We start from the raw sequence: 23,134 nt of genomic DNA, 5'->3' as shown, positions 1-23,134 counted from the left end.
TGAGGCTTCTGAACTGTGCCGCAGGCAATTACTTTGTTTTAGAGGGAGAGAAAAAAGTCTGTGGAAAGGAAAAATGTGGCGGAAGAGGGGGGAGGGGGGTGCTGCGAGTTAACACTGCCATCTGGTGGTAAAGAGAAGTTCATCAATCTGGTCCGACGATGAATGAACCCTTCAGAAAATGCTAGCACAAAAGGGTTCACAGTGACTGTCTGAAGACAGAAATAGGACATTCGCTCACGGTGTACATTTTGTCTTTTCCTTGCGCTGATACACGCGCACTGAGGAATTCTGTAAACAGATGGAGCTGTTGAGGATGTTTCCTGTGCCTCTGACAGGAGTGTTCTATCACCCTGAGCAACGCCTGTCACTGAGGGACAGAAGATAAACACTCCCACAGCTGCGTAGCCAAAGGTTAATGAGGAGTGCGCTCTTTGTATGTTTTTGGTCTATACAGCCCCATGTTGTGATGTATGTATGTGTCTCCAGCCCAGCTCTACGGGCCAGATTCTATTGGCTGTCAGAGTGGTACATAAAACATCAATGACTGCAGAGTGCCTCCCATCCACTGTTCTGTCATGGTCATAAAGTGATCCATTTCTACAAGATGTCATGACCTCCATACTACAACATGGCTACTTACAATGAAGTATTAGAAAATACTTCTAGGAAATGAGAGGGACAGGGCTCGATGTAAATTCCCGAATAGACGGGAGGTGAAGAGAAATCAGGCGTCACGGGTTTATGAAGCCCATGGCAGCTTGTTGCAAAGACCCAGGGATTTGTTAAGCTGAAATATATGGGATTTGTCGCTAACAATACGGTCTTGCAAAATGTACTTTGAACTGTTATCATTCAAACTACTGTTATCAGTAGTTTGAATTCCCTGTGAAAAGCAAAAGCACTCCCCTTTAGATATTCAGAGCCCTTTAGAGAGATCCAGGTTCAGTACACCGATACATTTGAGGCTGAGTTTCTAATTTCACAATGTTTTGCTTGGGCGGATGAAATATTCCATTATGGTGCACATTTCTCCCTGGGTTGAGCAGCTCAAGGAGAAAGAAGAAGAAAAAGAACAAAGTTTGTCAAAGAGGACGCTTGAAAGGAAAAGAAGGAATTCCCCGGCATATTTATTTCAAATCAACCCTTCCCATCAGCACATCCACTACCTGGCCTTTGAGGGGACAGAGAGCGGGAGGAAACGAAACAGCGGGCTGAGGAAGGAAGTGGAGGGCACCAGAATTGGAAAGCTTATCGTTGATCCCCACATACGGCTGGAGTCCGCTCCCTCGCCCTCTTCTGTTCCTCAGATGAAGGCTCTTTGGGTACAGCTGTGTGGCAGCCAGTGCACACCTGCTAGGGGCGCTCATTGCTTCTGTCACAGACCCAGCTGTCAAGAGCCCATCTTGTTGCCGTGGCGGTGAGACTGACGCTAGCCAAAAGACTCGCTGACACCCGCAAGATGAGGGAAGGACGGCGTATCCTCTGTCTGCAGTGTAGATATGCCGGCTATACCGTGGGAGGGTTATCTATTCTTTTCAGTGGGATTACAAGGTTTTAGTCTGGTCAGCCTGGCAGTGTACATTACCAGGATCTGGTGTTTTGGATGGTGGGTAAGGGATAAGGGAGTCGGGCTAGTAATCTGAAGGTTACCGGTTCGATTCCCGGCTGTGCAAAATGACGTTGTGTCCTTGGGCAAGGCACTTCACCCTACTTGCCTCGGGGGGAATGTCCCTGTACTTACTGTAAGTCGCTCTGGATAAGAGCGTCTGCTAAATGAGTAAATGTAAATGTCTTAAAACGTGCTGAACACGTATTCAGATGCGAGACATGGATCGTGTGCCCTCGGGCTCCGGCTGTGTTCATCTCACTCACAATCCTCAGAAGTGCAGATCCGCCGACACTAACAAGCTCAAAGACCCCGTACACACCGTGGCTGTCACATGACCACCTCTGTATCGCACATGGGAGTTGATTCATCCATAATCAACATGATGCCGTCTAAATCATAGTGCCATTAAGACGTAGCCAATTTAAAAACAATGGTATATCTGCGTACTCGATAGTACCATGTCGTTTTCATACCTCATTAAGCCGGGCTGAATGCATACTATTTTTGCAGCCACATGTACATAAATGCCTTTGGGATTGGGAACAAGACATGCCTGCCACCATAACCAATCTAATTTCCTGATGCAATATGAATAGCCATGATTCTCAAATGAATGTATTTCATATTTGTGATCTGCTGAAGGCAACCAAGTCTCTCGGGAGTAGCACAAAATGCACATATTAACACGTTAACTCACATTGCCACATATGTACTAATTCTCGGGGACAAAAGGACAATGCGTTAGGGAGCATAATGTGAGAGTTTGAGACTTCCACCAAATGACCCTTCATTTTGCCCTTAAAAAGCTATTATCCAAGTTTGATATACATTTTTGACTCATTTCCAACATAACTGGCACTGAAGGGCCTTGTAGAGGAGTGAGTGGGGTGCAATTGTAACCTTCCACAAAGAGAAGGAGGGGAGACATAGAAGGGAGGGCAGGTTAGAGGGAGAGAGAGAGGGAGAGAGACTGAGGGACAGGATTGAACATATTGAACATGAATATTTTAGACGCTCGGCCTCCATTTGTCTTCCTCCTATATTTCTCGGATTTGATCATCTCCAAAGACGAGGGAGAATGGGCTCCCTGCAATAATGCACACCTTTCTATAGAGAGAAACAGCAATAAAATAGTACTTATATAGAATGCAGGGTCTTTGTGAGGGCTCTTGCATTGCAAAGAGTGACTGTGGAAATGTAATTCTCAATCACACTCCCGTTATCATCCCACTCTTCTCAGAAAGGCCACTGGCTGTTTGTCTGCCATGTGATGTACTCAATGTGGCAATGTTTGCAACGTGAAGGACAGAATACTGGTTATGGCCAACCGAAAACCTAACAAAGATTTCAACAACACTGTCCCCAATTTGAATTTAGGTTTACTCAAAATGAGGACCGAAGTGATGGGGAAAGAAATCTCAGTTGCTTAGTGGCCACAAAAGGCAACAGACTACAAGAGCAGCAATACATTGATTTGACAACCCCCCCCAAAAAAAAATCTATCTGAAGCTGTCCACTGTGGAGGCGTGATGTGGAGTGTGAGTTAAGGAGAGCATGGCCTTGTAGAGATAGAATCAGGCCCTGAGGAGACAGATATGCAGAAAACAGGGATTACATTCGTTCCCATGTCGGACACTCCAACATCTCCCATCAGATCTGTACATGGGCCAAGGGAATAGTCTTCCCATACATCCGCTATGAGAGACTCGATTTTTGGAGTGTCTGGCGTCGCCCTTCCACACCCCCTCTGGCAGCTCTGCCAACCCCTGTGTCCGCTAGGATAGGACCACAGTGACTGATGCTCATCTTTTAATTTAACTGGCCTAAAACAATAAATGGCGTCTGCAGTTCATAGTACACATGTGCTTAATGTCTGTGTGTGTTTGAGAGAGAGGAGAGAAAGTCTCTCTTCATGCCTGTTTATTCATGTGAAAAGAACGTGTGTGGTTGCTCAGGGTGTTCTGAGGAAGTTAAGAATGTATGTTAAGCAAAGTTAAGTATGTTAAGTTAACAAAAGTTAAGAGAGCAAGTTCAACAATATGGAACCAATAGCCGACTTCTTTATTCAAAGGACAGCAATTTCTAGCATGCCATTTAAACATGAGTTTTCTCATATTCTTGTACTACAGACAGAAGGTTTTTTAAATATTTATATGTATCTTGCCTACTAGTAAAGCAATTAATTGTGTGACTTTCTGAACACTCCTCCCTCTCCATCCTCCCACTCCATCTCTAGAAATTTCAGTCAGGAGAAGTTGAGAAATCATGGTCATTAGCATAGCTTTGGAGAAATGCATTGGTCATGAAATGATAGCATTTGATTAGACAGTAGAGAGACAAATAAATGAGAGGGAATCTAATGTGGCATAAAAGCCAATTTCCCAACGCCGTAGCCCTCCTGGGCTGAAACAATTACAGGAACAGACAGTTACAATTACACAACTTATGCCTTGACAACTACGATAACTATGGAGAGAACGGGTTGACAGAAAATTCTGTCTTCTGCAGAATAAGATAGCGAGTTCCCTGCTGATCAATGCCCCGGAGAAGGTACAGTTTGTGGGGAAAATGGGAGGAGAGGAAGGAAGTTGTTGAAAAGGGTAGTGAGGAGCTATGCCTCAGTCAGAGACCCAACGCTGAACTTCAAATGACTTGAAATTCATAAAGTTGCAGTTTATACCAAAACGGATGGGTTCTGTTAGGCTGCACTGACATATCAATGGAGGGCTGAACAAATCAGTTTGACGTGAAACGGAAAACACAACAATCTTTCTTCTTGCTGTAATCAACTGACTGCTTACCCTTGGTGCAGCATGGTGGTTCACAATGCGGTCACATTTCAAATGCATTGTTTGTTCTAGTCCAGTGTCCCAACTGTGTGTGACATCATCATTTACTGTACATGCAGTGTAGCAGTCATGAGATGGTACCAAACATATCTCAAAACCGAATCCTTCTTGTGCAGCTGTGTTCAGCTGATATGTGTGAAACTAAAGGTTGTGGAAGATCTTAGTGATAATAAGACACTGCATGTCCGATTCCTTCCTTCCTCCCTCCTTCCCGCCTGCCTTTTAATAAGGAGGTGTAAGGTTGTTAGACAATTACAGTATTTAGGTGCCAGCCTCCTATCCAAGCATTATCCCAAGCGTGCCCATGTCACCAGTTGCTATGATACCCATCCTTTTCAAATGCTGTGTAATCAAAGCACGGGGTCCCAGTGACGATGGAAGGCAGCCTCAGAGCTGTGTAGAGATAGAATCAAAAGCTCTATTGAACAGCGCTCTGTTGCTTTTTACTTCCCCTCATCACCAGTCACGGTGCCACACTGAGGTTTCAACACTATCTCTATCGGCCTCACGCACGAGATAAGAAGTCGCACACCGCAGCCAGAAAGTAGGTCACCACTCCCCCCAAAAAAAGATAACTGAAGAAATATAGTCATGTCTGCTGTTCTATTTTTAACAATATAACATAAGTGACAGAAGGGCATTTGTTTGTTGTTCCTTTCATGCGTATTTGAATGTGTGTTTTTTGTTTTTGTTTTGTTTTTTTGGGGTCCTGCAGGCCAGATGGAGAAAGTTTGGTTCTTTTTCTTTCACAACACAACACGTCATGCCTCAGGTCTGGTGGTGGTATGCATGTGAGGACTACATTCAAATAGGAAGGGCTCCCCCTGCAGTTCTTTGAGGAAACTTTGCCATTTAGCCACAGACATCGAACAATGTCATTCTTCGATGACTATCTCATTTCTGAGAGAGACGTTGCTATTTAGCACCTACCTTTCATGAATGTAACAGGAGACCACAATCTGACACTCCCATTATTTCTGTGTGTCTCTCTCTCCCTCTATCTACCTGTCTCTCCCTCTATCTACCTGTCTCTCTCCCTCTATCTACCTGTCTCTCCCTCTATCTACCTGTCTCTCTCCCTCTCTCTCTCGGCTGAAGCAGGCCATTGAGTGACCCACCCCCACTGTCCTCTACATATTGGGGTTATTTAACAATTTGCTTGCACAAGGAGGAGGGGTCACATCAGGGCCAAATGGTCTGAACTTTACCTTCACCCTGGAGTAACCCCACACAATGCTCAGCTTTCATTAGAAGGACCAAAGGTGAAGGGAGTATATGGGGGTCAGTTGAAAATGGAATATCCACTCTCCTGCACAAGCTTCCTCCCTCCTTTTTTTCTCACTACCCCAAATAGTACTAAAATAGGCTTTTACTTTGATCCAAATGGTGGATTATCTTCTTTTTTCTTGTTTTAACCACAGCTAACTTTAAATCTTTCCTTTCAGGGCCTAACAGGTCGATTTGAATTCAACTTGAAACTGGGAAAACCACTGACACGTCTTACTTTATTGGAATGCGAGGAGAGAGAGCAAAGAGGAAAGATGTCCACCCTTCAACTCTCATTAAAATGATAAACATGTACGGCTTGACTGGCTAATCCGTTTCTGAGCCCTAAGTCCTACCTTTGACACTCCCTCTTAAAATGGGAGGACAAAGCAGAAGACCAAAGTGAGAAAATCTAGTGTTCCTGAGCAAGGGCAGAGGGGGGCTTCTCCCAGCCTCCTGGTGGCCTACTGGCCCAGGCTGAAGTGCTGTGAGAGATAGTTAGCCACCTTCCCCTCTTGTCACACAAAAGAGTACCGGGTGGATTAGGGCAGGAAGTGAAGTTAGCATGGCTTCCCTTTCAACAGAAGACCATTAAAGACCACTCCATAGGGTCACAACAGGACAATGGCCCTCACCTCATCCTGGGCTTTGCAAGGCCACACTCCCATGACCCCTGACCCCATCAGCCTGCTGCACCTGTGAGGCAGATGGAGAGGCTACCCCGTTTGACACGGGGCATTGTGACATCATGGGACCAGCGCTCAGCTGACGACCTGTGGAATCTCGACCCTGGGTATCCTTCTGCTGGGTGGGAGAGGGGAATGCTGAAAGAATTTCCAGAATGGTGCCAAAGGCTAAAGCTCGCATAGTTGGTTATGGTAATTGTCATTGACACAGAGTACGAAATGATATTTATCAACTTTGTTATGCAACTGTTCAATCATGTTCCCAGTGTGGAGCTAATGAGGCTGGCTGAAAGTAATACTCTGGTGCATAGTTAGCAATATAATAATAATGCTCTGATTATATGGTGAATTAACATTAATGTGACTATGTCTATGAAATGTGAAAAACTAATCAGTTATAGATCTCAGCTGTGTCAGAACATTTGGCAGGCTGTTATGTTTGTCCAACATAAGTGACAATAGAGTAAAATATGCAGTTACACTCAGATAAAATAAACTAGTACTGTGAGACCTCTTTAAAAAATCTAATATAATTTATATAGCTAAGCAAAATGAATGAGATGCAAGACAAAGTATCACATAGGTCTCATTTAGGTCACTTTAGCTTAACCTCTATTCAAGACATTAAGTGCAAAACTGCACATATTTTCCCCTCTGAGCTTTGTATTATACATTTGCATCTGTGACTTTTTGGCCGGGGACGTTGTGGCCAACTTTAAATTTCACAGTACTTGAGTTTGAGATCAGGTTCCAGTTCATCCTGCTCCAGCTGTGTGTATCAGTGCTCCTCTTCCTGGGACAAGGTCCTGTCTCTTCACAGACATTTTATCCAACTCCTTCCCAAGGACATCCTGACAATGGTCTTATCGAGAGACCAGACAACAAACAAGAGTTGCCAAGCACATTTCATGGTCTGGGAGGTTTTGCCAAACACTTATCTCTTCAATAAAGGGACATTTTTTCTCGGCCCATTGACTTGGGCTTAGATGATGTTGCTTCTATTAAATAATCCACAACTTTATAGCCTCAGCTACTGTAGCATTGCAATGTTTTCCGATTTCAAAGCAACAATCATAGGGTGCACAATATGTAACAAACGCAGTCATTTATACTTGAGTCTCTACATTCAAATGAACTAAGGGAACAACCACCATCCTCCAATGGTTCCCAGGAGAAGTTGAGATGCACTGGGCCATTCAAGGCTACTGCGTGGCTGCTCCACATTCCTGTCACGTTGTGCTTGACATGGCCCTGCCTGCAGAAGATTGCCTAGCTTCCTATATATGAGGCCCATATTGCCCCATGGGACCTCAGCACTACCGCCCGAGCACTGGGTCGTTTCCTGAGGGCTCTTGGGCCATGCTAAATGAACCCTGGGTCCCATGTGGCATCGAGAGGGCAGCCATTTTGGCTGAAGGCCAGGGGGGTGCAGATAGAAAGCAGGTCTTGCTAGCTAGTTGTGGGAGTGGCAGATGAGGGTTGCTGGTTAATGGTCAGGAACAGTAGGAATTCCCCACAGAGAGCAAGGAGGCCTTCGAGATGTTGATAGGCCTGCTCGACAGAGAGTTGGTGTGTGTTGGTGTGTGTTGGTGCGAGTGTGTTGAACCAATCTGTTCCCTATTACTCGATCACAATCAGGGTAGACAGTCCTCAGTGTCATATCATATCATGAGCAGCCCCTATATCAATCATGATCTTCTCACACCAAGGACCCCATTCTGAGCTATCTACAACAATTTCAGATTCATTCCTATATCTATATATTTCTACTTTTCTTGTTTCCCTGGCATCCTGTAAGCTGTTTTTTTTTCTTCTTCTTCTTTCTGACGATATCATGTGGAAAGCAATGACTTGCTTGTGGCCAGGAGTAACTCCCATCTAATAATTAAAATCTAATGACTAATAAAGAGAAAATATTGGCCATTTGCAATGTCGGATTAGGAGATGGAAGGAGGCCACTTAGTGTGAAGCTGCTAATGAGGAAGGAATGGTAAGTATTATGAGCCCCTCACCAATAAAAGGCTCTGTTTTAAATGGCCTCAATATGCATCTGCTGTCACTATGGGTGGCTGGCAAATGGGACTTGCACCACTATAACATGGTCGGGAACATGCAAGGATCTGTAAATTGTATTAATCAAATCCATAAGGTAAAGCTAGATAAGACATTCCATTACTTTGCAACCACAGCCTCAAATACAGAAAGTATTTGCCTCGAAAGCTATCATTTGAGACAAATGTTGTGCTTATGTCATTATGTTACTCAATCATTATGTATTCAATCATTTGCATCTCTGCTGTAGTGAGGATTTTACAGCAGCCTTTCACACTCACGGGTCAATACGCCACGCATGCATTATTGTATCGGCTGCCTGGATGGAAAGGTCAGGCAGAAAGACAGATCACTATCTGAGAGGAAATGCTCTTTATTTGCCAAAAACCTTCTATCTCTTTTCTCAGTTCTAGAGAAATAATGGCTTGATAAGATTCCGTTCTTGGACTGAGAAAAAGTGGGGGTTTAAAGCACATATATCAGACATCAAATCCTTTCTCATTCTCCCCAGAGGAAGAAAAACAAGGCTAGGGGAGAGCAAGTCTTTAGGATTTGAAATACTGTTCAAAGCCCAGGCATCCAGACTAGCACAGCCACTGCCAAGAGGCCTGGGTATTTGATACGTCCTTCTTGGGTGACTTAACAAAGATCTATTGAAAGCAAAGGGGCTCGATTGTGAAAAACCCCAAGTCCGTGACAGGCATCCGGCTAGAGGATCATTCCGATTCACCCTCCGTCTTCCTAAACATTCCCTTGTTGCCTGGCATGGTTCCAAATGGCTCAGGAAACCATGGAGGTGTCTGTGGCCATGCCAGAGGGAAAATATCTAGCATCCCCTGAGTTGGGGTTTCTCTCCAGCAGAGAGGACTAACTGCTCCACGTTTCAGGTCTTTCACCTCTGTGCTGATAAAGGTTATCAGAGCAATTTAGTTCTGGCAATATTACATTATGGGAGACTTATGAGGGAGAAATCAAATGTTCCTCCTGGTAACAGCAGAGAGAGGTGGGGGTGTGACTGCTCTGTGATTATATGATGTGACTTGTTTGGGGGGGGGGGGGGTTGTTGCAAACACACCCCTCACTGTGGTGTGTGTCCATCCAAAATAAAGCTTGATTTGTATTATCCAAGTCCCTGCAACTACAGTGTTCTCCTGTTGGCTCTTATGACAGGGTGATCTTCTCTTCCTAACAGAATGGACATTTATAGTCACACCTTCACGCTTTTGTCACATTTTTCACATCGTTATGTTCACAGTTTTCTTATCACCTCTCTTTGGGAGCAGCAATATGTTGGTGCACATTCAGTGTAAGAGGTTGTCATGGCAACTAGATTATTTTTGCAGTTTTTGCTGTGGGTGAAGGGAGTTCCTTGCCTCATATGCATACTTGCTCTTAGACCGGCGATTAGAACTGTTCCAATTGTGTGGTTCACACAATGTTTGATGGCGACAATGCAGGATCCTGTTGGTGCTCTAGCAAAGCCTCTGATGTAGTTCCAGTTAGTCTTGGAAATGTGAGTGATATGAATGGTCATTAATACTGTGGAGCTCTTTCTTGAACCTTGTTATTTTACCAATAAAGCTGTATCCATATAAAGACAAATCAAATATGTAGTGACATTTTATAGTAAAGAGCACCACCAGGGGCAGAGATCAATCACAACGCTTATTTACTATGTTGACAGGCGCCATGTCTATTTGTGTCTAGCTCCAGTCTAAGATAGCTAATTGGAAATAATGATGCTATTAACCTGATAGAGAGTAAATTAGGGGGATGATTCTACGACAGCCCTTGAACCTCCTACTGATGAATAAGTGAAAGGGCACTGCACATTTAAATGCAATGTTCGTGACTTAGACGAACAGACCAATTTGACTTTTGTTGGAGAGAACACGTTTGCTGCAAGGTAGAGACCACTACCCTTAGTATAATGAGCATTAACAAGGTTAAGATAAATCAATGTAAAACACTGAAATTGTTCATTCAAATGCTTGTCTCGCAAAAATCAACGAGCTGAAAATCGGAATCATGCCTGATTGCTTGAGTAAGCGAGATGTTGTGAAACACATTACAACAGCTACAAGAGGTAACAAATGCTGGGTCGACATACTATGACATCTAATTTCCTGTGAAACAGGAAGAAAGGCAACAGTCTAATTATACCGCGTGGCCTTCGACACTGAGAGATTGTGTTACTTGTTGACACGTACAGGGTGTCACCAGCCAGGCATCCTCTCAGCAACATCCAGCAACATCCCAACCACATGACACATCAGAAAAAGATCAAGAGACATCTGTAACACTGCAGCCTCCAACATGCATATCTGACACAATCAGTACAGCAGATAATAGACCACAGCAAATGCACGTCATCATGACGGTCACATCATCATCATGGCTTCTATTCTATCTATTCCATTGGCTATCTATGTCCCGTTTATATTGGGGAGTCAGTAGCAGTACGCCCTCTGTGCTGATGGGAGAGAGTGGTTTAACATGGGGTGCCTGGGGAACAAAGCTTGGCTGTGTCTTTGGGTGTCCATAAAACACCAGCAATGTAGACATGCTACCTGTATCCAGCAGAGAGAGTATGTGCCCACGAGCCAGTAATAGAGGAAGCCTGCAGACCAAGGTCTTTCCTTTAATACATTTTAACGAGAGACTTTGGCATTCCACAGACGCAAACAGTCCAAACTCTGTCTTGGGAAGACTGGGTCGCAGTTCTTCTCCAAAGTCATGTTTACACCGTTAAATGAAGCACTTAAAGGGAGATTAGGCATGTTTATTTAATGAATAAACACACTTGATTTATTCTTTAATTTAAGAGGGGATATGACTACACCCTGGATCCTCTTGCTGTTAGGATCCGTGGATATTTTCACTCAAATCAGTTAACATGATGGATACCATTACGTTTGTATGGCAAGACCGGAGTGCAAAGGGAAATGGGTGATTTCTCTCGATTTGTGAGGAAGTTTAACTGAATAACAGCAACTTTGTTCTTACAAATCCAGGTGTGTGTCTTAGGATGTGGATCACCAGTTTGCAGGCTATACTTGGAAACGAGGTATTCAGCAGATAAAAATGGAAAGGTGCCTCAGCTTGAGTTGCAGATAGTCAAGACATTAACCAAAAAGGATGAGGATGATGAGAGAATTTATTCAGCTTCTGAAGTGATTCAGGTTCAAGATTAAAAAATAAATAAAAATTGCCTCCCATAAAAAATAAAATATTGTATCTGTGCAATACAGAGGCCTCATGCTGTGTTATTAATACACACACCATTAATCATAAGATGACTGCATCGAAAGCACAGTTGTCACAACATCTTACCCCTGCCTTGTGACCTGAACGGATCGTGATTGCTGTGTATCCTGACCTGATGTAACTGAACTCTCCGCAGGGTAATTGTACCTAGAGCCCAATCAGAGGCCAGGATGTTCTCATTAGTCTCAACCTGGCAATGATCAGGAGCTAGGCCTATATTATTATGGGGGACGTCAGTGGAGAGAGAGGTAGAAGACAGGCATTTAAATAATAGGTTAAACTTCCTGCATTCTCCATCTGACCTGCAGTAATGACCGTACATACCCGGCTCATAATTGGACTAACAGGCTTCTGAGTCCTCCATTATAGTTTCGAGAGGCTCTCTGGTTGGAGTATCAAAGTGTGTGTTGCAGATGTATGCAGCTTTTATTACAGGGCATGCCATACTCTGCTTCCTTCCTCAGCTCAGGGCTGGCTGGGGCAGTCACTTTAGGTTACTGGAACTTGAGACAGATACTATTTTGTTTGTGTCTCACTGTCGCTCTCTTTCCCTATCAACTTTCTTTTTTCTTCCGTTTCGTTAATTTAAACCTCCCCTCACTGTGTCGTCGGCTTGCATGCTAAACAATTGCACGAGGCCGTGTTTTATATTGATCTCGCTCACTCATAAACGCAGACACACACACACACACACACCTGTTTAGTTTGATGCTAAACACTGTAAACTGGGAGACTCCAGATAGTGTAACTGAGCCCTCGCTTTATTCCTCAGTAAGCTCTCATCTCTCCTGCATCTATGTTTCATCAGCGGCTTCAGCATGGAGGTGCTCATTTCGGAGATGTCGGCGCGGTGGTGGGCTTTGAACAGTCAGAATGGAGTCCTGTCAGGTATCTCTTTTTGCCTGAAACCCAAAGACTCTGCATGGGTTGCTTCCTCGGCATCTCCTTTTATCTTGTGAGTGGAAAGATGGAAAAATGGGAGAGGGGGGAGAGAGAAAAAGAGTGGGACAGCTGTTCCTTGTATGGTTCAGGAAGCAGGGTTTGAAGTATGGCTTCAGGGTTATTTTGGGATGGCAGGGACCCAGCAGTGAAGACAGGAAACACAGCTGAAGTCAGGGGGGATTGGAGAGGGGGCAGTCCTGTTCCTTAATTTTTTTTTAAGGATTGTGTGTGTGGTGTGTGTGGTGTGTGTGTGTGTGTGTGTGTGTGTGTGTGTGTGTGTGTGTGTGTGTGTGTGTGTGTGTGTGTGTGTGTGTGTGTGAGGGGGTGGGGAGTCGAGGGGTGGGATATTGTTATTGACCGCATTTGAAACAGAGCATCCTAAGTGTCCTCTCCTCTCCTTCTTACCCCTCTCCCCTTCCTTCCTCTCTCTCTCCCAAGGCTGACAACATTTGGAGCAGGGAATCTGGGCCCATAGAGCAGTGGGAGTCCCAGCCAGACAATAGGCCTGTCACTTACCTTTTCCCTGAATGGGAGGCCCTAACAATGCTCCCCCTCAGCTGGAGGTCACAGTGTCTCAAGCTAGTTGGGAACTCTCCCAGCACAGTGAGCCATTCATCACTATAGCAATCATACCTTGACCACTTTCTATTTTACCAGCCTAAATGCAACGTGCATCTCCCTTCACACTGCTCTCTCTCTCATGCTCAGTCTCTAAGAATTTAAAGCTATGATTTGGCTTTCCCTCCTTAAATGTGGACCTCTTTTTTGTCAACTTCATAAGCAGTCCTGAGTCAAGTTGTTTTGTGTAATTTTCTACATGGAGAGAACCAGGTCCACGTGTCTGTAGTGTTTAAGGTGATTATGTTAGTGAGAGGGGGGACTGGCATTTGCTTTGATGACTGTGAACACAAATGAGTCAACAGCAGATATCTATATCACCTACAATATGGCTACAAGAAATTAACCTGAGGCATTTAAAAGGTAGAAGGCAAAAAACACAATACACACCAATAGCTAATCACAGACAACTACATTTATCCCTTACAATTAGTGTTTGGAACATGTCAGTCCTCTAGATTTTACTGTGCTAGGTGTCTGTAGGCCATAAGAGGGCACTGCTTTCCAAATATCCCCACAGAGTTGTATTGTGATGCAGATGTTAGTGACTTCATTAGTCCCTTTTCTCTATCTTTGCATGGATTTTAACACATTAAGATCTATGGGTTCTTTTGCAAAAGTGCTTGCAATAAGCGTGTGAATAGAGCGACTTGCAGTCAAACCAAATACCAACCATAGATCAAAACAATCTAATTTGGCCACCTCTTGTTAATTTTTTGTATTTTTGACAGCACTATATTACAAATTATGGCAATGTGCAATAATGTGGTTTTAAGCATTGTGCAATGTGCTGGCTGCCTCAAGCTATGTGACCTTTGGCCATAAATGACCATTTGTGTCCTTTAAAGATGTTGCTTTGTCACGTCTTGCAAGAGATCTGATTTTTAAACAAATTGTAAACAGTGGTCCTAAGGGAAGAAGGCCTATATGATGCTGTAAGGCAAACACTAAATGGTAGTTCTGGTTGACTTAAATGTGTCTCTAGCATACTGTAGAGAGTGGGGGAGAGTGTTAAATCCGTTGAGCACATTGTGCTTATTGGGTGTTTTGTCATTAGGAATGTCTCCTGTCCCCCTGAAGTTGGGAACAGTTGATGGGCGCAGGGTGTGAATGCGAGTCCTGCACAGCCAATGAGGTAGGACCGGATACGAGATATCCTCTGAAACAACAACTGCCCTGTTCCCCCTCACTTCCACATGACGCCATTTACAGCATAAACCCGACCTCTTCTCCGGAAAGAGGAAAAAACAAGACGAGAAAAACTTGAAAGCAGCTCACTGCTCAATGCAACCATATATTCATCAAGTACAGCGACAAATTCTGAGAACTATCCAAACAGCTTTGGGGTGCGTTTTTTGTAAACTTTGAAAGCAACTCACTCGTGTTCTCTTGTTTTCTATTTCTCAAAAAAGTGGAGCGCCTGCAAGAAACGGTGATTGATAAGTTTTTGGCCGTCTTTCGCCTCGTGTTCTCGCGGTGGGATTTACTCTTTCCCTCTCTTGAAATGATCTTGACTCGGGACTATTAGGCCTACTGTAAACTACATTATCGCAGCTTTGGATTTAACAGATGGATTTTTTAAATTATTTTATGTAGGAATAAACATTCAGAATTTGGATTCTTTTACGCAAAAGGAGGTTGAATTGTTGAGAAGACGGTGAGTTGTGCTTAGCATAACGTTGACGTTGGTTTTTCAGGTACGATTCAAAGTTTGAAGATTACTTAACTTTGCACAAGAGACCGAGTTCGCAATCTCTCTCGAATCAGCCCGCCCGCTCCCGACCAGACCCGACTAATGCCCCAACGTTATCCTCATCCTCTCTAGGATGTCATGCTACCCGCGCAATTCAATTATTTTCTTATCAGCGCTATTTCCCTCCTGAGGCTACAGTTGCATTTAGGAAAAGTGTCACATTTGGGTAGTCTTTAGTCCCCAAGTCCTTAAGAATGTTATAGTTTTGCAGCGTTAAAATGACGCGCGATAGATGGCTATTAGATTTATACTGTGACTGAACTGACGGCGTAGTATTGAGTTTGGGGTTTTAGCCTACAAAAACAAACCATCTTTAGGCTATACCCCTGTGGGCATTGGGCCATCTTACCCTGTCAGTTGCTCTTGATGCCAGTCCATTCATATTCGCCACTTGGTGACGACCACATGGCAGATAAAGTATTGTGGCATCTTTGAAAGGACAACCCGTTGTTTACTTTTCCACACCTGGGCTTCGTGAGCAACCTCTTAAGTTTGTAAACGCAACAGAAAGTATCTTAACTCAAAAACATCCTAAAGTTCTAAGAAGTTGACAAGCTGAACAGGGTGATATGTAAAGTAAAGGTGACACAATTGTGCCATGAAAGTGAATGATGATTTAAGGAAATCATTGCAGGCAATAGTTGGTTTTATTATATGTGGAAGGATTTTACAAGTATTCTGATGTCCATGGCTTGTTAAAGTGTTATAGAAAAGTAATAATTATGGAATTTGAATATGGGAAATACTGTTACCTCTTGTCTCACCATTTGTCTATTAGAAGCCCCACCCAATGACTGTTGTTGCTCGTGTTTTCTATCAAACACACTTGCAGAGAACGGTTAAGGCATTAAAGGTTGTGCACTGATGAAAGCTCTCATGGCGTCTGACAAATGTAATTTGTTCATAAACACCACAATGACAGCCTCAGCTTTGTCTTGGGCTGGGTCCCAAACCTCCCTACTCTCCATCACATTGCTTTCATGTTCTCTATGCTACCTCTTCTTTCCCTTCACATCTCCCATCATGAAAGTACTTGTGGCTTCCCAATGGAAAACTTTGCTGAAAGCCATTTGTCATGTTAAATGATGCCACCATTGTGTTAAGAGTGAGGGACAACAACTTGCTCATGCACACCTTTTGGGGGTTTTCGACTTCTTGTAGTCAGTGTGTCTATCAATTCACCAGCACAATGTGATTTGTAGCCTGGGGCCTTGGAAATGGCTAATGTCTTTGTTGGGAAAGTTTGACATTTTCACTTTTGGTTGTTACTAACAGTAGGGATGACTCAAACTGAACTGTGCCGTCCCTCTGCTAATACAGTTGAGCATTGTTCTAGGGATTGCTTTCTAATTGAAATGTATCATTTAACTTTCTATCCATGTCAGCCTGGGCAAATGAAGTTAGTGGGTCAACTTTACAGTTCTGTGGTTGAATAGGCCCAACCCAACTCTGAATGCAAATATCAGTGGGTGGTGTGTTGACATTTGCATAGGCCTACCCAATGTGTGTGCCATGCCGTTGTACTATCAGTTACGATTTACATAGGGAAGCTTTTATTTTAATTCAACTGGGTTTTATAGATATCGGCTTGTCTCTCCTGTAGGACTTCAGATGTGTTCAATGCCAGCCGGAGGGGTCCTTCTTCAGAGCCAAGATGGAGACCACATCACAAAATGGCAACAACAGCGATGGCGGTGGTGGAGGGTCGACCAGTTTGCTGCCCACTCTGCATGACACTGGGAGGCTGCATCAGCCTTCTCATGCCCAGGATGGGCCTCCTGATCCTGGGGAAAGCCCCGGCCAACAAGCCCTTGTTCTTTCACTGGACCAGATCCGAGTAACCAGGAGTAGCAATGAGTACACGGACGGACCTACTGTGGCTCCCAGGCCTCCTGTGTCCCAGCCCAGCCAGCAGAAGAACGACCTGTTGACCCAGGGACTGGTGAACAATGAACAGTCGGAGAATCAGGGGCTGAACCAGAGGAACTTACTCTCCCCAAACCAACTCAACACCACACACTCCATCACTTCCAGAGACACACTCTCGCATTCCCTTAACGCAGTGGACTCCGGAAGCTGCATTAGGACCAGTATCACAGCCTCCGGCCAGAGGCTTCTGGGCAGCCCTGTGGTGGGTGAGCGCATCATTCGAACCCAGCCCAAGCGGCTGGAGCAGGAGGAGGACGAGTTGAAGCCTCTGACCACGCCCGTGCGTGGCGGAGACAAAACGGGCGACGGAGCCCCGGGGAAGCACGCCTACCGCTGCGAGACCTGCGGCAGGTGCAAGTGCAAAGAGTGCGCGTGCCCCCGTGCCCTCCCCTCCTTCTGGATGTGCAACCGGCGCTGCGTGTGCTCCGCCCAGAACGTGGTGGAGTACGGCAGCTGCGTGTGCTGCATCAAGGGCCTCTTCTACCACTGCTCCAGCGACGACGAGGACACGTGCGCCGACAAGCCCTTCTCCTGCAGCCAGTCCCACTGCTGCCTTCGCTGGTCGGCTATCGGAGGCCTCTCGCTGTGCCTCCCCTGCCTGCTGTGCTACCTCCCGGGCAGAGGGTGTCTCGCTGTGTGCCAGAGCTGCTACGACCGTGTCAAGCGCCCGGGGTGCCGGTGTAAGAACACTAATATAGTTCACTGTTGGCGTTAAGCGTTGGGGGGGGTCTGGGGTTCATGGATGAGGATGACAGCTCCTGTCGACTGAAACCCTCAAGTTTCTATTCTGTAGCCAGACGTTTATGGGGGTATTGGCAAGGCTGTCTACTGTGCCTTGTGTAGGGTTCTTTATTTCCATGAATGGTTCTTACAAGGGATGCTGTTTCCCCAAGTGCCCTCATTTTGTATTGTTGTAATCAAACTCCCAAGTGTTAGCCCCTTTGACATTTAATACAACTGATATGCTATGGACAGACACTCCTGACTAACTGTATGTGTATAGTAATTGCAAAGTATGTAAATTAGCAAATGACTTTCTCAGAGATATTTTATTTTTGTATATATAATATTTCAACTGTGAAAAAAATATTTTGCCAAACCAGAGGCACCTTGATAAATCCATATATATGAATTATAATACATGTATAATGTTGTACATTCATTTGGAATGTATATCAATCATTTTATATAATTGCCTTACAAGAGACAACATTTAAAAAATTCTTATCCCTTCAACTCTACTTGTAAATTGTACAGTGACTCTATAAGAAAATCTTTATTTTCTAATGTCAACATTGTTTAGTGTAAAGAATATTTATTTGAAGGTTTATTATTTTATAATGAAATATTTATTTTGAGAAGCATCATAAGGACATCACCCTGTTATTGTTGTTGCTGCAAAGTAGGATGACTTGTAGGGTGTAAAGATGGATGCATATGTTCACTATGAATTAGAAAAAAATATATTAACGTTTGAAATTAAAACATGACTGGTCCGTTTTTGTGTGAGTGCATGCAAGATCTCCTTTAGTCTCTAAGGAGACCAATCTGTGTACCATCAGTTGAAGGTCATTTGGTGTATATCGTAATTTTAGCATTTTTCTGACAGAATGGTATGGTTCTAGTATTCACCTAGTTTCTGATGAAATGATTGACTTGTGGAGTCCAGGGGCCACATATCCCATCCCTCATTTGGAAACTACATTGTGAGAAATGCTGACAGCATAAATCTGAATCAGATCTTACCAAAAGTTTGACTTAAGACATAAATTAGAATTGTTGACTGCTTTCGTTTCAATGCAGTCCTGTTGTTGGGGGGGTAGAGCAGTAACTAACTGGTCCATTTTTCCTGTGGACCAGATGCTATGAATGCACACAACCATACAGGGTTGCCCTGACTGGCCCCACATGTTTCATTGCTTAAAATCCCCAGGATGTCAAGCTTGTGATGGAGAACCAGGATTTTTCTCGTTCCATTCTGATCTAATACTTGTTTGTAGCATTGGACAACATTGGTCACAAATGTATGAAATGAAAGTACTCTAAGTTCACTGCAAATGCAAATACGTGTGCACACAAATGTCAATGGAGCAAAGCTTTCCTGTAAGACTGCTAACCTACTAAATCTTGTACTAGTGTTTGGGCCATTTGTTCACAGTGATTACAGATATTGAATAAGGAAGGAGCACGAGGAGGTTACCTCCTCCAGGCCCCAATGGGTAACATCTGGCTTTGGTTTAATCATTTAGGCCTGTGAGTTGCAGTTGCTCTGCATTACGAGAAACATCAATTGTAGCTTTGGCAACACTTTGTTTGCTGTGGTCGTCTTCTCGAAATTCAAAGGGGATGAAGGCACATCACACATGCATGTTACGTACATCTGATGTTGTCATCAAGCGCTAACACAGATACAGGGCTTAAGATTTTGAGCTCTGTGAATCAGGAAATGCCTTCAGAAGAAAAGGATTTACTCTTGTTTTTCCATCAAAGTTTTGCAGGAATTCCTGGGTTTTGAATGTTCCTGCAGGCGAAGTGTGTGAAACATAAGCCTTGTCACTTGTTGACAGCACATGTAACATAGCAGGCATTGTAAAAAAAAATGTGATTGACAGGCCGAGTCCGACCTGCACACACTTGTTTGTTATCCATCTCTGGGCTTGAGTGACAGTTCACCATACCTTTGTACAATTACACCCTGCCCCTAAATAATCAGTAAAGAAAAAAACGATCCCATTTGAGCATTTTCTATTCTTTTTTCAAGTCACAGCTCTCCCATCTTATTGTCTTAATGGTGAATAGAGGAAAAGGCAGTTCGGGGTGGTTGGGAAGAGGGGCTGCAAAGGGTTAAAGACATCACTTTGAATGACAAAGGCATAACAGTTTACCCCGTATTCAGCCTCTTGTGTATTCATCCTATTTTCAATGGTCGGAGCTATTTAGGCTCTCCAATCCCTCTCAACTACCTGCCCCTACTTGGTATTCTCATAGGGTGATGTTCTTGTCTGTGTCTGTGTGTGTGTCTGTGTGTGTGTGTGCGTGCGTGTGCAAATGTGTCTGTGTACAAAGGCCTTGCATGTTCATGTCCACACAAATGCATAGGTGAAAACACATCGGTGTGTGTCTATTTCCGTAAACGTCAATTATTTTCAAATCTACAACCTCGCATTTCCCTCCAAACCATTTACCACTAGGTAACCACACAGCAACTTCCACAACACGCAACCAACCCTCACGCACCATCTTGCAGATGCTCACTCGTCCAGAGAGAGAGTTTGTTTGTTTGTCCATCAGAGAAATGACTTGGCAGAGGGAGCAATTGGAAAAGGCCCCAGAATGGCCCTTTGTTGGTTTTAGCCAGTCCCCCCGCGCTCCACCGTTGCTGTGAAGCGAAGTGCTATTGAATCTGCTCACCAAGGCAGAACACTCGACAGGAAGGAAGGAAGGAAGCGGCTATTCTTTATGCCCGCATTGTCTGACCACTGGGCTTAAGCAATCAAACAGCTATGCAGAGAGAGAGAGAGAGAGAGAGAGAGAGCAGATAGAGAGACTAGGGAAAGAGGAGGGAGAGATACACATCCACAAACATGCACACAATCATCTGTCAGAAAGTTTGGTATCAGAATTTAATAACAGTATTTCAAATCAATCCTCTGCAGGAAGTGAGGCGTGCTGGCGAGTCATTACAAAGTAGCACTGACGGGTTTAAATCACATCAGCTCTCAGCTTAGGTGAAGTATTTATACATTTTTGTTGCAAAATATTATTTGCTAGATAGGGACTGAAGTATACTTCAGAACAAATTAGTGCATATAAGGATTTGGATGTTTTTTGTTTTTGTTTGCACTGGCCTTTTCTCTCAAATAGATACCTTGTTTTCACTTAGTTTCTTGTGGTTTTCCATCTGAAGGCAAAAACGTAGCCATGGTAGCTATGGTAACACTGGTTCAAGTGACAGTAAATGCACAAGTGTCTCGCAGGAAGTAGCACAGTGAACTTACACTGGTGTCAGAAGTTGTGGGTTTTATTGTCACAAATGAATGTGTTTACAGAGAGATGTTGCTCTTAGTGAGATTGCCTGCCAGAGTTGTGACACAGTGGCTCAACATGTTAGAGCTCCTTTTTCCTGTGTCTGACCAAAACAAGCACAACAACTATTCAAAGCCCCACCATTCATAACAAACATTCATTAACAGACCGCGAACCATGAACACCTGAATATATAGTTGATGTTGTTTCCCCATTTGTAGAACGCACGATCCTAGTCACTAAGGGTGAACCCAGGGACAGCCCTGCTGTGAAATCAAAGAAGAACACTGCATTGCATAAGGGGTGTCAGTCCAAATTATATCTCGGTAACACCTCCAACTGAACAACCTGCTTTGGGGCAAATGATTCTGGGGCCTGTGGAGGGCAGAGGGAGGAGGACCCTGGCTGCCTGCTCTGCTGATAGATTAGCAGGCCTGAAGGGAAGTGCTGGTTAGCCAAAGCCAGGCTAAGCTCTAATTAGTGTGGAAGAGAGGCAGACAGACACTGGAGACTGAGTGGATCTGCAGGAGAGGATGTCAGGGCAGAGGGGAGGAAATCTGGAGGTAGGCTTACTGCGATCCTAATGGAAAGGAAAGGCAAAACATAAAAACACACCTTTGATCAATGTATAAGAGGTCCTGACAGTGGGAAAGTTGTACTGACAGAGGAATCTCAAATCCTGCAATAGAACATCCTTATTTAAATGAGGTGAGGTATATTTAGATTGAAATCCCATCAAGTGGATAACATGGGCCTTCGCCACCAAGACGCACAACACAGCAGATTGAAAATACCTGTCTTCAACACACTGCAGCTGGGATTTTGATGAAAGAGTGGGCGGTTCAGTCAACCACCACACCTCACCATGGCTTCCGCTCTGCAATCTTCGAGATAGCACACTCCCCAGGCTAGCGTACAGTGTATGCTTAGTGTTTCACCCAGTAGAGAGGGAAGTCAATCATTTACAGTTGTGTGTGCTTGTGTCTGTATGGGTTGGTCAGGCAGGCACGGGTTCAGAGATATTGCATAAAGTAGCAGAGCAACGATAGCCTAGCCTAGCGGCCTGATTGACACGTTGTGTAATAAAAGGCTGACTGTAGCCTTTCAAACCCTCTCTGTCCCAGTTTGCAGACAATGGCGGCTGGAGAGGCAAGACTAATAACAGCATTTAACATCAATCCTCTGCAGGAAGTGGGGCGTTGTGCTGGCAAATCATTAACCAGCGAGCATTTTATGGCGACATTTGGGCGCTGGATGTGCTTTACAGCTTAGGGCCAATTGTTGTCCTAAAGCAACACTGATCCCCCCCGCTCCCCAGTTAGGGAGATACAGATAAAGAGGGGACTTAGTGTGGTCAGGGGGTTCTGCACTAGATTGGATTGTGTTTGTGTGTAAGAAAGACAGAGACAGGGAGAGAGGGAGAGAGGGAGAGAGAGAGAGAGAGAGAGAGAGAGAGAGAGAGAGAGAGAGAGAGAGAGAGAGAGAGAGAGAGAGAGAGAGAGAGAGAGAGAGAGAGGGGAGAGATTTATGCAATAGGTGAACTAAGTTTGCCTGAACCTAAAATAAAAGTCATTTTAATGTGTGAGAATCAAAGTCTTGTACACATTAACTTTGTTCTCAAATATGACGCTGCAGCAGCTTTCTTGACTTTGTTCCTAGCATGTCAGCAAAAAGCATGCTTACATTATGGCATGTCTTAGCTAATATCAGGATATTGGAATGTAATGGGTGTTGCAATACAATTGGTGATACATGTTATTCCCTTGTGTGGATGACAATAATAAACAAGAGTTCCATGGATCGAGAATGGAGGATAAGAGGGAATGTTTTGGATGTTGACTTAGGGGTTTTCTGCATGCCTCCAGGTGGTACAGAAAGGAACAGGTCATCGAAGTGTAGGAAAATATGTCCTCATAGTCCTGTATACCAATTTGTTTATGTTTGCGCATTTCAGGCTTTGTTGACTAAGAAGGGCCACATGTCAGTTCCACCAGCTTCAAAGATGAATGGAGCCTTTCAGGCGTGGACTCATATTCAAAACCCAGCAGAGAGATACCGGAGGGGCATTTGCAAGTGAAAGTGACATTTCATGTACACTACTGTGGTGTCGACATCAGTCATGTGGAGACCATGCAAA

General features: G+C 44.2%; 1 protein-coding gene across 5 annotated transcripts in view; it reads left to right on the top strand.

Annotated features, from left to right (window-relative positions):
- The window catches only part of spry2 (sprouty RTK signaling antagonist 2), a 203,684-nt gene extending 185,223 nt beyond the window's left edge, over positions 1–18,461 (top strand). For 2 of the 5 annotated variants that reach the window (XM_062446936.1, XM_062446937.1), the window contains exon 5: positions 16,646–18,461. In XM_062446936.1, coding sequence (XP_062302920.1) covers positions 16,697–17,686 — 990 coding nt within the window. In that variant the 5' untranslated portion in view covers positions 16,646–16,696 and the 3' untranslated portion in view covers positions 17,687–18,461. Of the gene's footprint in view, positions 1–14,474; positions 14,987–16,645 lie in introns of those variants that run through there. The other 3 variants (XM_062446935.1, XM_062446934.1, XM_062446938.1) reach the window with 3 other exon arrangements.
- The last annotated feature ends 4,673 nt before the right edge of the window (positions 18,462–23,134 follow it).

The sequence above is a fragment of the Osmerus eperlanus genome, chromosome 21 (genome assembly GCF_963692335.1).
Source record: "Osmerus eperlanus chromosome 21, fOsmEpe2.1, whole genome shotgun sequence".
NCBI lineage: Eukaryota > Metazoa > Chordata > Actinopteri > Osmeriformes > Osmeridae > Osmerus > Osmerus eperlanus.
This window is presented reverse-complemented; position numbering and strand designations above follow the sequence as displayed.